Raw genomic sequence first — 18,154 nt, 5'->3', positions numbered from 1 at the left:
GAGCATGCGCACAAGGGAGAGGCAGAGAGAATCCCAAGCAGGTCCATGCTGTCAGGGGCAGAGCCCACCATGGCGCTTGAACCCATGAACCATGAAATAATGACCTGAGCTAAAACCAAGAGTTGGGGGCTTAACCGACTGAGCCACCCAGATGCCCTAACTTATAAATAAACATTTTATTAAAAAGGCCAATATGGGGGCGCCTGGGTGGCTCAGTCGGTTAAGCGTCCGACTTCAGCTCAGGTCACGATCTCACGGTCCGTGAGTTCGAGCCCCGCATCGGGCACTGGGCTGATGGCTCAGAGCCTGGAGCCTGCTTCTGATTCTGTGTCTCCCTCTCTCTCTGCCCCTCCCCCGTTCATGCTCTGTCTCTCTCTGTCTCAAAAATAAAAATAAACGTTAAAAAAAAAAATTAAAAAAAAAAAAAAAGAAAAAGGCCAATATGTAGTATAAATTCACGGAAGAACACACATACACACACACACACAATTACCAACAAATGTACATGATTAGGGAGAAAATTAAAGTTTCCATTTTCAAAAGATGCCTGCTGGCCCAGTATTAAATAAGAATCAGAACACTGAACCACATCATATATTTATTCTAAGAACTATACTTCAAACGCACAACATTTAATGTTACAGTCTCTCCATTACTGCAACTGACTGGCATAAAATAAATCACTGTTAAAAATAAAAGCAATTCTTAAGATTTCCAAAATCAAAGTACTTACCAAAGGAAAAAAGATGAGTTACAGGAAGCTGAATGGTTCTTGTCTCTTTTTTAAAGAATTCACAATCCACAACAAACTAAAATATAAAATATTGATTTATTAGAAAAAAATAGAATTAAATTTATAGTAAAATATCTTCACTTGATGTTTGAGTGGAAAATAAAAGTCTATAAACTAGCTTTGCAGAAGTTATTACCTATCACATTCTAACTCTGGCTATACTTAGATGGCCAACAATTACTCAAGGAGGGATACTAAACTAACAAAATCTGATGCACTATCTTAATTTCATAGACAAATTATTGGAGGATCATTTGTGTAACAGCTGATGTATAGCAGTTTTCTTCAGGTTACTTTTAGGTGTTCGTAGAAGGACTTTAAAGGATGGATCAAAGCATTAAGAACCAAGGTTAACTCAAGATTAATTAGAGATTTAAATAAAAATCTCTGAATACTTTCAAAGTCAAAAAGAAATGATTTTGTTACATTTACTTTTGTAAAAATCCCATATTTATTATGTATCTACAACACTTTAATTAGACTACAAAAGACTTGGAGACAGACATACTACCATTCATCTACCAATCATTAACGCTATTTGTATGATTATTTCAGGTTAAACAGTGATTGGAATAAATGGAAAAAAAGGTTTAGTATGTATAAAGCAAGAAAAAGAAATGCTATCTTGGGGCACCTGGGTGGTTCAGTTGGTTAAAAGTGTCTGGCTCTTGATTTCAGCTCTGGTATGATCTCATGGTTCAGTTCATGGGATGGAGCCCCGTGTAGGGCTGTGCACTGACAGCATGGTGCCTGCTTGGGATTCTCTCTGCCCCTCCCCTGCTTGTACACTCTCTCTGTCTCAAAATAAATAAACTTTTTTTTTTTAAGTTTAAAAACTTGAGAGAATCCCAAGTAGGCTCTGTGTGCTATTAGCAAAAAGCCCAATGTGGGGTTTGAGCCCATGAACCATGCATGAGATCATGATCCAAGTCAAAATCAAGAGTCAGACACTCAACCAACTGAGCCAGAGGTGCCCCTAAATATACCAAAAAAGATGCCATCTCAAAAAAAGTAAAATTAAAATGTTACATTGGCATGATTACAAATTTTTGTAATGGCATTTCTTTTGTAATAACATTTCTACAACAGCATAAAGGAACTTTGCCCTAAGCTGTCTGCAATTAGAATGTTATCATTAAAATAATTTCCAAAAGGAAACCAAATTTCTTTGGTCTATAGGAGCCAAAGAAAAAAATTAATCTGATGCTTAATTGTAGTGAGCAAGTAGTTTGCTGTTGATAGGAAGTAGAAAGCCAGTGAGGTTTATCCTAGGGTTTTCCAGTAAGTGTACCTTGGATTGTGCTTGAAGCTCAATAGATTGTTATTTTGTTTGCCTCTTAGGTGGATTTTTTGTTTCTGAAAGTGAAAAGCAGATGTGGGAAAATGCTATTTGACTACAGTGCACACAAGGGAATAAAAGGAAATACTTGTCAAGGGGCTTTGCTTTATTCCCTGCTTCTATACTTACATGGCCAAGAATACCATCAGACACTTTCCTTATAGAAAACCACCATTACAAGGTTAGGGCAATCATTTACTGAATAGGATTATTCATCTTATTTTTAACAAAGCATTTTTAGTGAGACATTGCCTCAGAGAACCATTTTAACTTTATTATTTTTTTAAGTTCATTTATTTTGAGCAAGAGCGCATGCGAGAGAGGGAGGGGCAGAGACAAATGGAGAGGGAGAGAATCCCAAACAGGCTCTGAGCTGACAGTCCAGAGCCTGATGTGGGGCTTGATCTCACTAACTGTGAGATTATGACCGGAGTCAAAATCAAGAATCTGACATTCAACCAACTGAGCCACCCAGGGACTCCAACAGAGAATTTTAAATCACTTTGTACGGGTATTTAAAATAATATAATTTTTATTGTTGCTTTAAAAATTTGGCTATGCCCTTTAAAATGGAATAAACCCATACCCAAGAAAAGAATTCAAGGTTCTCTTTCTAATGAACTTAATTATTTGTTTTCTGTCATCAAAAAAATGTAATTCCATATTTGTATATTGAAAATTGTATTATCAGTTGATTGAAAAATAAATTCAAACTATTTAAATATATGTATCCTTCTGATGATGGGTTAGAACAGATATAGAGAAATTACGAAAGGCCTAAATTAACATTTTATAAGACTGGGTGTGTAACAGTACAGTCAGCAAGTGGTACTTTCCAAAGAGCATTAAGACATATTAAATATTCATTAGGCTGCTAAGGCTGCCTATTTGTGAAAGGCTCATTCATTTCTTGGAATAACCAGAGACGGCCTTTCCAAGTTTGGGAAAGATGTTTAATTCATTCAAAACCAACTTACCTGACAGAAAACCCCCTAAAGAGAGCTTTTAGAATTGAAGATGTTGAATTATCTCTCACTTGAGCTAAGCAAAACAAAACAATCAATCTATTATAAGGTACTTCTAGATTCAGTCTTTGAGTTAATCTCTGACTACATCCCCTTTTTCCTTTATCTTTAAAATTTTCCTAATGATTTTGGCCTCAAATCTCTACAATTTTCTCATTCAAAAAACATTTTTTGAGCATTTATATGGTAGTGAGTTGCTAAAGGTTGAGGATGCTGAGTAGAATAAAATCTATCTGGTCTTAGTCTCAAAGAATTCACAATATGGTGGTGGGAATAGAGACATAAATTATAATTCAGTGTAATAAATCCCTCAAAGTTAAAGTGGCATGGAAGCAAGAGGTTGCCTAAAGGAGTCATGAAATGGAAAACAGGGGACACTTAAGCTAGATTTTGAAGGATAAATTTGTTGGGTGAAATATGGAAAGGGGAATAGAGGGTCTTTTACCTCCATTTTCTTGCTTCTCCCTCCCCCAACTTCCCTTAAAAATCACCATCTCTACCAAGTGGGAGTATTTCTATTCCCACTTCCATATTTCAAGTCCTCATAACCCCTTATGAAGTATCTTGTCTGTTTCTAATCCATGCACACTATAGATTCATCTTCCAAAACGGCTGATTCCATTTCTGAAAATCTTTCAGCTGTCTACTAACTCGTGAATTCTATAAAGTCCCGAATCTTCCAATCAAAGTCCTCCACAATATGGCCATGGACTACTTTCCCAGACTTTTCTTCCACCACTATTCTACCCATGGTGGCCATCTTTTTAAAATTACTGTTTACTTATCCATTGTTTTCCAAACATATCCTACACTTTCACACTTGCATACTTGGATCTATTTCTTTGACCCAGCAGTGCTGTTCATTATAACTTTCTGCAATGATGTTACTATTGAGCACCTGTAATGTGGCTAGTACAACCAAGGAAATTAATTTTTTATTTTATTTAGTTTTGTTTTTGAATTAAATAGCCACATGTGCTCATAACACCCATATTGGATAGCACAGGTCTACAATGTTCATTCTACCCATAAAAATCTTAACTATCCTTTAAGGCATTTTACTTTATTATCTAAAAATCTTTTTTTCATTTTTATTTATTTGAGGGGGGGAGAGAGAGAGAGAGAGAGAGAGAGCGAGCGCACACAAGCAGGGGAGAGGTGCAGAGGAAGAGAGAGAAAGAAAATCCCAAGCAGGCTCCATATTCAGCCCAGAGCCTGAGGCAGTGCTCGATCCCACGATCTGAGACAAAATCAAGAGTCGGATGGTCAACTGACTGAGACACCCAGGCACCCCAAGGCAATTTTAAATATCACTTCATAATAAAGCGTTTCTTCATTCCATCATTCAGAGATAGCTCCCCTTCTTATACTTATTTACTTACTATATTCTGATTTGTATTATATTTTTGGGTATCTCACTGTTCCCTCTGCTTCCAAATGTTTCTCTCCCCTACCCAACAGTACGTAGCTTTTTGAGAATAAGATTGATTTGTGGGCCTCCTATAATTCCTGGCAGAGTCTTAACATAAAAGGGTACTCAATAATGAAGAGATTTTGAAAGAATAATATATAAATTAAGTTCCCACTTTGAACACAGAGACTCAGGTTTATTCTACTTAGTTCATGTTAGAATAGATGATCCTATGATTTAACAGTCTTAGGTGGATCACTGAACTAGCCACTGTTTTAGATAAGCATTATACTAATGAAGTCATCAAAAAATAACTTAAATATTTAGCATGAGTATCCATAAAACATTCTGATAATAACCTTAATCCATTTGTTACCTTACTTCCATGAACAGATGGTACATAAACCACAAGATGAGACAAAGAAGGATAGTCTTGAAGTCTTAATGTCAGAGACTGAAAAAAAAAAAAAACAAAAAAACCCCACAATATAAACAGCTGATTTCTGATGGTACACAGAGCTTAAAGCATGTTAAAAGATAAATTACAAACACTAATTTCTTATTATTTTGTTATTAAAGAAACTGATTTCAAACTTCACATTTAGGACTTTGTAAAATTCCCATATTTACATTTTCAGGTTAATAATCCTGCTGAAGTCAAATTCCTGATAATTTTGTAAGTACAGACTACCAAAAATATTCCTTGAACTATATCCCTTCTTGTAAAACAAATGACACTTAATACTAAATTTAGTGGTTTTACATAATTATTTCCAGATATGGTATCTTTTATAACTTATCCATTTGTTTTTTTTATAACACATGATTTCTACATTTATTTTGGTGGTATACGACAAAGAGCATTCAATGAATGAATAAATGAATACTAAAAATAATGGAAGAGTTGCAACTTAACCTCAAATGATTGATCTAGCCCAAGAAGTAAAGACTTGCCATCTCATGATGTATATAAACATCACCTCCTGGAAATTATTCAGCAAATGACATGAAGACACAATACGACTAATAATGTACCTTATCAAATGAACATCTCTATTTTCAAAATTAAGACCAGATCCTTTAGTCCATATTTTGAGGAATGATTAGATAGGAGACTGGTCGATTTAATGAAAAACGAAGCCACCATATACAGGGATTTTTTTTTTAAGTTTATTTATTTTGAGAGAGACCACGAGCAGGAGAGGAGCAGAGAGAAAAGAAAAGAGAATCCCAAGCAGGCTCCACGCTGTCAGTGCAGAGATCACTGGGGAGCTCAATCCTATGAACCATGAGATCATGAGCAAAAATCAAGAGTTGGACGCTTGATCGACTGAGCCACCCAGGTGCCCCCAAATATAGTTTTTAAATCCAGTTTTTTTTTCCTGGAAGTAGGAGTGGGGATAGAAGTAGTTATATGTGGTAACAATTTGTATGCATTAAGAAATTTCTGCAGACAGTTAACTTTCTCCCGTGTTTTTCAGAAGCACATATGTGGGCAAGTAGAACAAAGGTGCTGAAGCTACAGAACTGTTAACAAGTGGCCCTCTAACAACCTGACCAGATTCACCTGTGAGTGTTTTTAAACTCCTAGGCTTCACCTCTACTTGGCAGTCTCAACAAGACTTAATACATTCTACTGTAAATGAAAAGGCCTTAAAGAGGTCTCAAAAATCACAGTGACAGGCAATTGAGACTACCCAGACAAATGGTAGATTAATTATAAAAGAATAATTAGAAAGAACCATGGTTACTTTGTGTAGTTATCCAATAGCTTTTGTTATTTATTTGCAAGAATAATTTTTTCTCAAGAATTATTTTTAGGATCAGAATACTCTGAAAAGGTAACAGTGCCAAAAAATTTCCTTATAAAATTCTCATATAGTTATAATGTTAGTAGGTATGAACAATATAATAATTCATGCAATTGTTATATTGACAAATAAGATTAATATGAAGTTTGGAAATTTTTCAGTGTTTTAAGGGATTTTAAAATGCCCTTAATGCTGGGACAATACACACTGGAAATCAAACACCAAGTTTTGGGGAGCCTGGGCAGCTTAGTCAGTGAAGTGTCCAATTCCTGATCTCAGCTCAGGTCTTGATCTCAGGGTCATGAGTTCAAGTCCCACGTTGGGCTCCAGGTTTCGATGTCAGAAACCCTCTAAGTTCTGCTGCTGTTTGCAGAGCAAGGCTATGATGCTAAAGTATGATTAAGGCAAAATGGTGACAAGATAGTTTTCTCATATAAGGTAGGTATCTTTAGAAAGTTAATTTTTGTGTTTGTTTTCAACAATAAATCCATTTTGGCTTACCAAATTCTTGGCCTGCTGTGTTGTGTTTTGAAGAAACTTCTTCATTGTACCCATGGAAGAAAAATTCCATGGGATTGGCATTTAAAAACTGAATTTACAAGTGCTATGCTGGACTCTTCTATTTATTACAGTTCAGTCAGCAGCAATGCTAAAAGTGGTATGATTCTATGAACCTAACATTGCTTTCACTGAGATGATATAAATAAAATCCACAAAATCTTATTAATCTTTTCCCTTCAACTTGATGACAAAATAATTTTGTGTTCTTTTTACAAATGGCTAACACATATATAATTTTGATTTTCATGAAAATGGAAAAATTTATGTTTAATAATTATAATCTTCTTCAGATGAGGACACCAAAGATTGAAGAATATTATAATCCTTGTTTTCTAAACTTCCTTCTTCCATTTTCCCCCTTCTAAATTTCAGTAGGCTTTTAACATTGTCTGACAACCTCTTTCAGCATTCACTATAAAAAGCAGCTGGAATAGCTTGTTCTCCTGCTGTTCAGCCAGCTATTTCTTACATTTAGAAGAAACACATAGGGGTCCAGAACTAGATGAATACATTGTTTAATCTTTGAGATCAAACATATATTATAAGGATTTTATTATTTAAAAACTAACTTTTTAAAAATAGGAGCAAAGTAATATCCTATCAGGGCTTTCTTTTTTTTTTAAGTTTACTTAGAGAGAGAGCCATGAGTGGGGCAGGCGTGGAGAGAGAGAATCCCAAGCAGGCTCTGCAGTGACAGTGGGCTTGAAGTCATGAACTGTGAAATCATGACCTGAGCCAAAAATCAAGAGTCAGACGCTTAACTGAGTTACCCACGTGCTCCTCTATCAGATTTTAATCATTTATTTCCTCCGAACTCTTAAATAACAGATTGGTTAGGATATCCAAATTGGAAATTCAAGGAAAGATTTATGAATGATTATGAGTTATACCCTAATACTTTTGTTTGTTTTGCTCCTGCCTACATTAAAGTAGAATCCGTGAGAGACATTAAATGTTCATGTGAATGTAATCACTTTCCTATAATACTTGTCTCTTAAATACAAAGCCACATGACTGAATATGCACAAAGTAAGGATGACCAAGGTGACAGAAAAAATTGCAACCATTTCAAAGTCAAGTGTGAAGTAACTAGCAATTATTCATTCTGTCATTCCTCTCTGTTAGTAAAGTTGACTATACATAAAAATATAAACATTCATGAACACAAATTAACTAAACTGGAGTGGGAGATGACTGGGACCAACCAGATGGCTTCACTTTCTTTTTTAAAATTTATTTATTATTTTTCAAAATTTATTGATTTATTTTGAGAGAGAGAGAGAGAGCAGAGGAGGGGCAGAGAAGGAAGAAGAGAAATTCCAAGCAGCCTCCACACCATCACCCCAGAGCCTGTTGTCAGGCTTGAACTCAAGAACCATGAGACCATGATGTGAGCTGAAATCAAGAATCAGAAGCCTAACCAAATGAGCCACCCAGGTGCCCCAGATGGCTTCACTTTCAAGTTTATGAGGCTAGGATTCATTATGAAAATACATTAAAAAAAAATTTTTTTTGGTGTTCATTTTTGACAGAAAGCTCAAGGAGGGGAGGGACAGAGAGAGAGGGAAACACAGAATCCAAAGCAGGCTCTAGGTTCTGAGCTATCAGCACAGGGCCTGATGTGGGGTTGGGACCCAAGAACTGTGAGATCATGACCTGAGCCAAAGTCAGAAGCTTAACAGACTGAGCCACCCAGGCGCCCCTGAAAATACATTTTTAAAGTATAAATTTACTTGAAGACTAAAAATTACCAATCCTGATATAATATTATGGGTTATAATAAATACAATTTGGAAATTACAATGGATATTTTCATCAAATTTTAGAACTGTTTTATTTTCCCAACAATATTAACCTTTTGTAAAAAGACTTGCTGACCTGTCAGAGTTAAGGAAATCACTAACAATTAAATAAATCCCATGGAGTACTAGATAAAGTAGAGTTATCCAAGTGCTTGACCACAAAGTGATGTTGAAGTTGATGTGGAAAATTACTTTGCACCTCTTTAAGATGCTCACTTCCCTACTGTAAGTCCTCTCCAAAACTCAAACTACTACTCAGCTTCTATTTTAAGATAGACCATTCCAAACATACTCTCAAATTCAATTTTAAAAATTTATCTAGCTCTTGGTATGATGCTATAATATACAAATTTAATTTTATTAATTTTTATTATTTATTTTTGAGGGGGAGAGACAGAGAGAGAGAGAGAGAGACAGAGTGCAAGTGGGGGAGGGGCAGACACAGAATCTGAAGCAGGCTCCAGGCTCTGAGCTGTCAGCACAGAGCCAGGCGAGGGGCTAAAACCCACAAACCGTGAGATCATGACCTAAGCCGAAGTCAGATGCTTAACCCAGACGCTTAACTGACTGAGCAACCCAGGCATCCCTAAATTTTATTTAGAAAAGTGTTAACTTACAGTTTTTACCTCTGAAAGTAAAAAAAAAAAAAAAAAAAAAAAAAAATTCATGTTATTCTCCATTAAATATATTACCAGAGAAAATATTTCTAAAATTTATGTTAGCAAATCTCAAGTTTACTTAATACTTAGATGAATTCATAGAAGACCATACTCTAAAATGCCTATAGATGCAAGTCTTTTTAGTATTTTTTTCCACTGGATATTAAAATTCTAAAGCCATAATTTACCTTAATTGTTGGCAGCAGTTCAGCTTTCCATGATAAATCAATCCCTTGTCGGCTTTGAAATGAATATGAAAATATAATTAAAGAACAAATATATTAAAATACTATAATTTATAAATAAGCTTCAGAGGAAAAAGAAACCAGCTACAGACCTATCAGTGAAAGTTCTAACGAAGTTAAGTCCAGTAAATCTAATCCAATATACTCTTATCTATAAAGACTTTAGGATACAAAAAAAAATGTTTTTCCTAGCAACTAACTATTTCAATGTTTGCAAATATTATTGGTGTTAATTTCCTTTCTTTTTCATTTTAAAATCAATACTACAATTTAGTATAGCAGCAAAATGAGTTTAATAATGTATGAAGCTATTCTAAAAAGTGCGGTATGATTTGTATTATTTATATTGAGAAAAATGAACAAAGTTCAAAAGACTTACCACATAGAAGTGCTGTTTATGCAGCCAAATATCCAACTATTTGTATCCTGTTGATTAATAACACAAAGCACATAAAATATTATAGAAAATAATTATATAAAATAGTCAGCTTTAACATTTTACTGTTATGTTATAGGGTTAGTAGGCACAATGGAAACATAAAATAGCAACTTGTTATTGAGAAACATTTCCAAGCAGTTGTCAAAAGTCATATAGGTCAAGGGTAGGCAAAGACGTCTGATGTCAACATAGATAGGTAAGCAAATAACCTAGAACAGCAGTAAGAGAAAGAGTGACCTCTGAACAGCATATTGCCTAAGTAATTCTAATTTTTGAACCAACACTTCCAGAGTTCAGAAACGTCCATACTTTAATTAGGTAGTTACATAGTAAGTAACCTACATTTTAAGTAAAAACAGAAGAATGATCACCTAGAGGTGGACTTTTTTTTTTTTTTTAATTTTTTTTAATGTTTATTTATTTTTGAGAGAGACAGTGACAGAATGCAAGTGGGATAGGGACAGAGAGAGAGGGAGACAGAATCCGAAGCAGGCTCCAGGCTCTGAGCTGTCAGCACAGAGCCCAACACGGGGCTTGAACTCACGAGCTGTGAGATCATGATCTGAGCCGAAGTCGGACGCTCAACCGACTGAGCCACCCAGGCGCCCCCAAGGTGGACTTTTATAAAAATAGAAGAAAAAAAAAAAAATCCAGAGCCAAGTAATTAAAAATAGCAATTATTCTAAGTATAGCTTGTTAGTTTATTGTTGGGTACTTATTTGATTATCATGCAAAACTTCTATGTAATTGAGAATGTGTTTGGGTTGAAGCACAACTGCAAGGGCTCAAAACAAAAGCTAGTTATTACTTTATCCGGGTAGCAGGGGAATGCTGCAGAGATGGTAGTGATAGTTTAACAATATTACGTTATTTATCTTCAGTAGTTTAAAAGCAGTAGGACTAAAAGACCAAAGGAAGTAGTAAGAGCAATGTTCCAAGATGTGATGATCCAACTACTGAAATCCTACACCAAGGTGTAAGAGGATAAAAAACACTGCTCAGATAGCTACATAAAATTTGCTTTAGTAAAAACAGAGAGGACAATGAAAAAGAAATTAATCCCTTCATTCAACCAGTATTTACAAAGTCCATTCTAGAACCATGGAATCATGCTAAGCCTCTAAGGAAAATGATAAATGAGACAGACACCATCTCTGCTCTCATGGGGCTTAAATACAATTTCAAGACATTTTCCAAGAATACAGAAAAGAAAGCTGAAAGGAAACAAAAAACAATGTGGTATTTGTCTGCTCTCCACTGCAGGCAAAATACTTACCAAACTTCTGTATCAGGTGCCTGTGTTTCCCAGAATAACGTAATATTAAAAAGGCAAAAAAAAAAAAAAAAAAAAAAAAATCTGCATAGCTTAGACAAGAAAAGTCCAGCAAGCTCTAAAGATCCAACCCACTTTTGTAATGGGTTTTTGCAGGGAGCCTATCCTAAGATAACCCTTAATATGAAAGTTGCTAATATTCCACACTATTTACACTTCAGTGTATAGTGAATTCTGACTTATTTATTAACAAATTGAAAAAGTATTATTCAAGCGCATCCTAAAACACCATGTTGATATAATCTATAAGGTGTCAAAAGAACAATTTCAGGTCATCTAGTAAGCATCCCTAACTCAACTAATTATAAAAATTATATTAAAAATCTTAGAAAAAGTCACTCAAAAAATGCCAACTAATTCCTAAGGTATACAGAAAATGCTACTTGATCATAAAATTTATAGATCTAAAAAGAAATACATCTACAGTAAAAAACAATGCTCTCAATGGCTGCTAAAACTGTTAGGTAAAAAATTGATTAGGAACTTTATAAAAGATATATCATGCTAATACCACCCTAGTCCACTGATAAGTCTTTAGGTCACTAAAGTGGGACAACCAGATATTATAGATCTTCTAATAAGTACACAGTTCTACTTATAAAACATTCTTGCCACAAAAAATGATAATTAATCAAAAATCAAAGCTCTCACACAGAGCCTGCTTTGGATCCTCTGTCTCCCTCTCTCTACCATGCTCACGCTCTCTCTCTCTCTCAAAAATAAATACACATTGAAAAAAAAATGATACCATAAGAATACAGTCAGCTAGGGGTACCTGGGTGGCTTAGTTGGTTGAGTATCAGACTCCTGATTTCAGCTCATGATCTCATGGTTCTGGAGACTGAGCCCTTGTGTTGGGGGGGGTGGTGGTGGAGTCTCTCTCTTTCCCTCTCTCTCTGCCCCACCCCCACTTGGCTCTCTCAAAATAAATAAATAAACTTTAAAAAAAAGAATACAATCAGCTAAACCCAGAATATGGGAATTCTGTAGAACATATAACCCACTTTCTTAAATAAATGGTGGGGGGGGGGGGGGTAGTAAAGAGGAGCTGTTATAAAAGAGACTTAGGATCCATGAATCAAATGCAACATGTGTACTTTTTAGATTCTGATTCAAATAAACCGATGTAGAATTAATTGAATGAGAAGAAAATTCAACATGGACTGGGTATCACATGATATTAAGGCATTAATAATTAATTTTATTGGATGAAAATGGTATTATAGTAACATGCACAATTCTTATCTGTTAGAAAAACATATTGAAGTATTTAACGATGAAATGATAAAATGCCTAGAATTTGCTTTAAACATGGTTCAGTCAAAAAAAAAGTGAGGAAAGTATAAACAAGAATGGCAGTGTTGTTAAAGCTATGTGATGATTATGTGAGATTTCATTATCATATTCTACTTTTATATGATTGAAAGAAAACTTCTATAATACAAATTGAAAATATTTTAAAAATTCACTACTATCCTAATTAATACCCATGGACCTTAATTACAGAAAAGAAATCCTCCAATATGTCAAATGGATAATTTGAACTTTGGCAAGGATTTTTCTCAATGTAATACTAACACTGTAATTTGGAATTTAAGTATTAAGTGAGTTTGGATATTTTAAGACAGCAGTCTAAGGGCTAGATTCTCCTAAGATAAACTGCCCATACAGATTTTAGGCTAAGAGATGCTAGTTTCTGTGAGAGACACAAAACTCTGGTCATCCCACTAAAATTAGTTTTCATTAGCATCTACCCCATAGTGCTTGCCTATAATCTTTTCTAAAGATTTTACAAAATATCAAATGGCAGTATTTACCAAGAAAGTGACACATGAGATTCTAGTTCCAAATAATACAAACAATCCAACAAAAGGGTGAAGAGGAAATAAATTATGAAAAATGCATAGACAAAGTGAAGAATCCTGGGAAATGAAAAAAAAAAAAAACTTTTTTCAAAAAAAGAGGGAAAAGAACCCAAATTGGGAAACAAGTTCCCGAAAGTATGCTGATAATTACTTAAATATTCCTAATATAACAAAGGCATGCTATAGCATTTAACATATTTTTTATAATGTCTAACATAGTAGGTACTCATTAAAAATAAGAAAAATAATCATTTTGTTAACTCTTTGTCTAGGTAACACTGTAACAAAGTTATTATTTTAGAAAATGTTTGGTATAAAAAACCCTGCAATTTTAGTGTGGTAGCCAATGGAAAAACAGTATTTACTTCATACAGAACAGCTTTGCTTAAATATATCTGTGAATTTTAAAATTAAAGGAGATTGGGGGGGTGGGAGGGAGGGGAGGGTGGGTGATGGGTATTGAGGAGGGCACCTTTTGGGATGAGCACTGGGTGTTGTATGGAAACCATTTTGACAATAAATTTCATATATTAAAAAAATAAAATAAAATAAAATATTTTATTCAATTCAAAAAAAAAAATTAAAGGAGATTGAACTGAATTCCTTCATCCTAAATACAGTGAAAGTAAGGCAGAAAAACAATGTGAAAGACTTAAACTAGAACCAAGAGTATAATTTCGTAGTAAATTATCAGTCAAAGGAACAATGATTAATATTTTTTAATCAAAACTCCGTTCCAGACAAATATTTTTCAACTTATTAGATTTGATTAATAGCTCAAAGCTAGAGGATATCTATTAGATATTAGTCAAATCTTTAAAAACCTAACTTTTTAAATTTACATAAGATGTGCCAATCATCTTACCAGCATGGTGCTCTGACAATATACATGAGTGTAGATTTTTCTATGATTTGCAAGAGGAAATGTAAAATATATCTTATCAGATTCCTAAAAAACAAAAAAGGGAAAACATAATAAAACTATTAAGAGAGTAGATAAATTCATCATTCAAATATCCAGATAAAGCAATGAGTAATTATTCTAGTTTTATCATTCTTGGTATTGTTAAGAACCAATATTCTAGGAGTGGGAAGATGTAAGACAGATATAAGACAGGGGTATCAAGTACCCTGTAGTCCCGAATTTTTCCTGGAAATATTGTTTGGGTTGAGGTTTTGGCCTTATGATCAAGATAAAATACATTTCTTAACTCTGTCCACTGAAAAGGCCTAGAAATGCTAACCCACTAGCCATAAACATCTCTAGTGCCCAAATTATGGTTTTTAGACACCAAATAATATTAAGAGCTCCTTAGAGAAAAAGCTGATTCAAAGTACGCGGCAGGAAATGTGCAAAATGAGCTCAAATATCTTCTCATACTAGATAGGGAATAAACTATCAAAGACAACTAAAGAAAAGCTTTACCAAAAAGATTCAGAAGCCTAACTTGAAATGCCTTCCACTGGTCAAAGACAGAACTACTTTAATAGTTTAGATGGAAGTGCAAACATGTTTGAAGTATGAGTTCATAATAATACTAGAAGAAAAAGTCCCCCAAACCATTTACGATTACTGATGGAGGAGGCTTGTGAGCCAACTAGCTATTCTGAAAACCAGTAAATATAAGACCCAAAGATACAGGCAATTTTAATTTTTTCCTTTTGTGATTATGTTCCACTTCTGATAAATTTAGATGAGAAATTTCCCAATACAGTGCTCCACTTAATAAAGAAAAATTAATCAAATTAGAGTGCCACCATTTTTGCATCCCCCTAAATGAATTAATGACTCTAGGCATTCTTCATCAATAGCTGCTAACATCACAAAATAAGAGTAGCCAAAACAAAAGCTGACTCTGATCAAGCAATTGAATCTGATCCACAAACTAAGTCACCAGAAGAGTAGACAAAGGAATATATAAATGGCATGCAATGAGGAATATAAGGGAATGCATATAAGGGAATGCAATCAGCAAAATCAAGACTGTGAAACTCCAGAGGACGAATGACTTGTTTTTTCAACAAATAAGCTGCAAGGAAAGAATGGGGTAGAGGAAGTATGAGAGATTAAAAGAGGAATAAGAGACATATCAACAAATGACAATATGTGGATACTTGTACTCTAATTTAAACAAACTGAGAAACAAAAAATTTGACAATTAGATAAAAGTGGATAACTGTGGATATGGATAGTGGATAACACTAACTAGATATTAAGGAATTTTCATTAAATTGTTTTAATGTGGGAAAATGATATATAGTTATCTTTTTAAAAGAGTCTTTAACTTTTAAAGATAAATAGTAAAATGTTTTTGAGAAAAAGTAAAAAAAATCCATTGATGGTATACTTACATTATAAGCCACATAGGTCCATTTGGACACTTTTACTGGAACCCACATAGATGTCCCTAAGGTAAAGGAAATTAATTTTGAAACATTAAACAATTTCTTTTACTGAATGCTCATGAAATATACTTCTTTTTTTGAACTACTTCTCAATTACAGCAGGATTTGAAAAACAGGGTTTCCTGAACAATGGCTATTTTAAAATAAAAAATCCAGTAAGATGTTATCTATATGCTCATTAGCAACTAGCATTCACATCAAGGAAAGCATCTTAAATTTATCTGGTGTCTTTAACTCTAAGAAAGTATCAATAAAAAGGAAATAAATTATTTCATTTTCCAAACTGAGTATGACAGGTAATATGTTAACAGCAAAAGATACGCTGTTACACTAAAAGAAGACTGAAAAATGACTGATACTGAAAACCTAAGTAAAGATTAATTATTTTATGGGACTGTCAGGAGAATAGAGACATTTAACTCTATCTTTAAGTTTTTTCTACTTGTCATGTTATTTTGAGGACAAAATTTTTATCAGCCACATCTTATAAATTGTTTTTCTACTCTTCCCTTCCTTAACCAAGAACCTCATCAGAAACTATCACAGAAAAATTAATAAGATATAACAGAATTACAGTACCTGAAATACCAAAGTTTCAAAGACTTTGTCTGCTAATAATAAATTTACCTAAAAATAATAATCAAAACTTGATTTAAAATAAAAACATGTTATTACCACCAACCTGTTAAGTCAGAAATTATTGCTGGATTTTCCTCAAAGTGTTTTGCTGGATGTCTTATAAAGTGGTGATTCAAAACTGACAATTTCTTCTTGGGATTTTGAGTTATCTAGAAAGAAGGATACATTCTGCATCTTTTTGTATCCATTGTGATAGTTCAATAAAACTTTGCTTCAAATAATAACAATAAGAACCAAGAGTTATTTACTCTGGGTCAGGCACTGTTCTAAGTACTTAATATGTTATTAACTCATTTAAGCGTCGCAAGAGCTCTAGGAGATAATAACCTTTACATTTTCATTTTTACAAAGAAACCAAAAGCAGGCAGAAATTAAGGAACTTGCCCAAGGTCACATTCCTATTCAGAGTCTGGGTCAGGATTCAAACCCAGGCAGTCTGGCTCCAGAACCCATGACATTAATCATTACGCAACAGTACCTCTTAAGTAACAGTTAAGAATAAAATATACAAAGGTGTATAGGGTCAGATGAGAACTTAAGAGATCCACCCTACTAGTGATTCCAACACACTGATTCCAAACTCAGGCCAGTGCCAATCCCACAACAAATAATTCACTGGTCATTAGAGAAAATATGAATTGCCAACTGCACTTCCTTAGAAACTACTTTCCTCTACTTTGTCCTACTTACTTTCATTGTGTCTAAATGTCCTTTCTTTCATGAAATGAAAATGAGAGAAAATAGGATTTTTTTTTATTGCCTGTTTTAAAATACCATAGCACAGTAAATACCTACAACTTTATACCAGTTTCTCCCTTAAAGAAAAAAAAAGTACTGGGTATAAAATCCATTTAGAATCTACCACTATTTAATTCTCTAATTTAAGCACTGAGGCTCTGACAGGTAAGCGATTTTCTCAGTAACATAGTGAGAGGATGAAAAAGAAACGACAGTGAGGACCCATGTCTAGTAAATCTTTTCAATCCCTTAGGAAGTCACCTTTTGCTTGAACATTTATTTCTAACTTGCTCTTGTGGAAGCTAGTACAACCCGATTTCAACAATTCTTATGGAGAATGGTCTGCCAAATCTGACTCCTTGTTACTTTGCTATATGAAGTTAGAGGCCAGCCCTTCAAGAAACTGAAGACCAATAAAACATTTTACAGATTAAACAATTTCAAAAAAAAAAAACAAACAAAAACACATCAACTATTTTTCACAGAATTATTTCAAACCCTCACCACCCTGACTGCCTTCCCTGGATAAACTCAAGTTTGTTAATGTCCTCCTTATGATACAATATATAAAATAGAATATAGTTCTTCAGATATCATATAACTACAATAGAGGACACTGAAATTTTATCTTCATTAATGCAAACTCAAGACTTTAATCAACTCAATCTAATATAAAACTAATTCTGACTTTTTTTTTTTAAGCAGCCACATCTGTTTGCAAACATTAAAAGTAATAGGTCTTTCTGCCAAAAATTTTAGTTAAGACAGGACTCTCCCATCCTGACTCACTCTGGGGAATCCATCCATTCATAAGTTTTTAGCTATGTCTTTTATTTTTTTAAATTTTTTTAATGTTTATTTCTTTTTGAGAGAGAGACAGAGAGAGACAGGGCGTGAGTCGAGGAGGGGCAGAGACAGAGGGAGACACAGAATACAAAGCAAGCTCCAGGCTCTGAGCTGTCAGCACAGAGCCCAACATGGGGCTCGAACTCCCAGACTGTGAGATCATGGCTTGAGCTGAATTAGGATGCTTAACCGACTGAGCCATCCAAGCGCACCTGAGCTAGGTCTTTTATGATAACCATCAG

The 18,154-nt window shown here is 34.2% G+C and overlaps 1 protein-coding gene across 2 annotated transcripts in view; it reads right to left on the bottom strand.

Moving 5' to 3' along the window:
* Positions 1-18,154, bottom strand: part of PGAP1 (post-GPI attachment to proteins inositol deacylase 1) — a 77,865-nt gene that overhangs the window by 21,827 nt on the left and 37,884 nt on the right. Inside the window, exons 8-14 of one of the 2 annotated variants that reach the window (XM_019428334.2) lie at positions 16,372-16,477; positions 15,636-15,691; positions 14,149-14,232; positions 10,026-10,072; positions 9,590-9,641; positions 4,945-5,022; positions 734-809 (exon numbers count right to left, since the gene is read on the bottom strand). In XM_019428334.2, coding sequence (XP_019283879.2) covers positions 734-809; positions 4,945-5,022; positions 9,590-9,641; positions 10,026-10,072; positions 14,149-14,232; positions 15,636-15,691; positions 16,372-16,477 — 499 coding nt within the window. The remainder of the gene's footprint in view (positions 1-733; positions 810-4,944; positions 5,023-9,589; positions 9,642-10,025; positions 10,073-14,148; positions 14,233-15,635; positions 15,692-16,371; positions 16,478-18,154) is intronic. The other variant, XM_019428335.2, reaches the window with a different exon arrangement.

This window comes from Panthera pardus, unplaced genomic scaffold (genome assembly GCF_024362965.1).
Source record: "Panthera pardus isolate Hobbes unplaced genomic scaffold, ASM2436296v1 HiC_scaffold_10, whole genome shotgun sequence".
Lineage (NCBI taxonomy): Eukaryota > Metazoa > Chordata > Mammalia > Carnivora > Felidae > Panthera > Panthera pardus.
The sequence above is the reverse complement of the archived record's forward strand: the minus strand, read 5'-3'. Positions and strand labels throughout refer to the sequence as shown.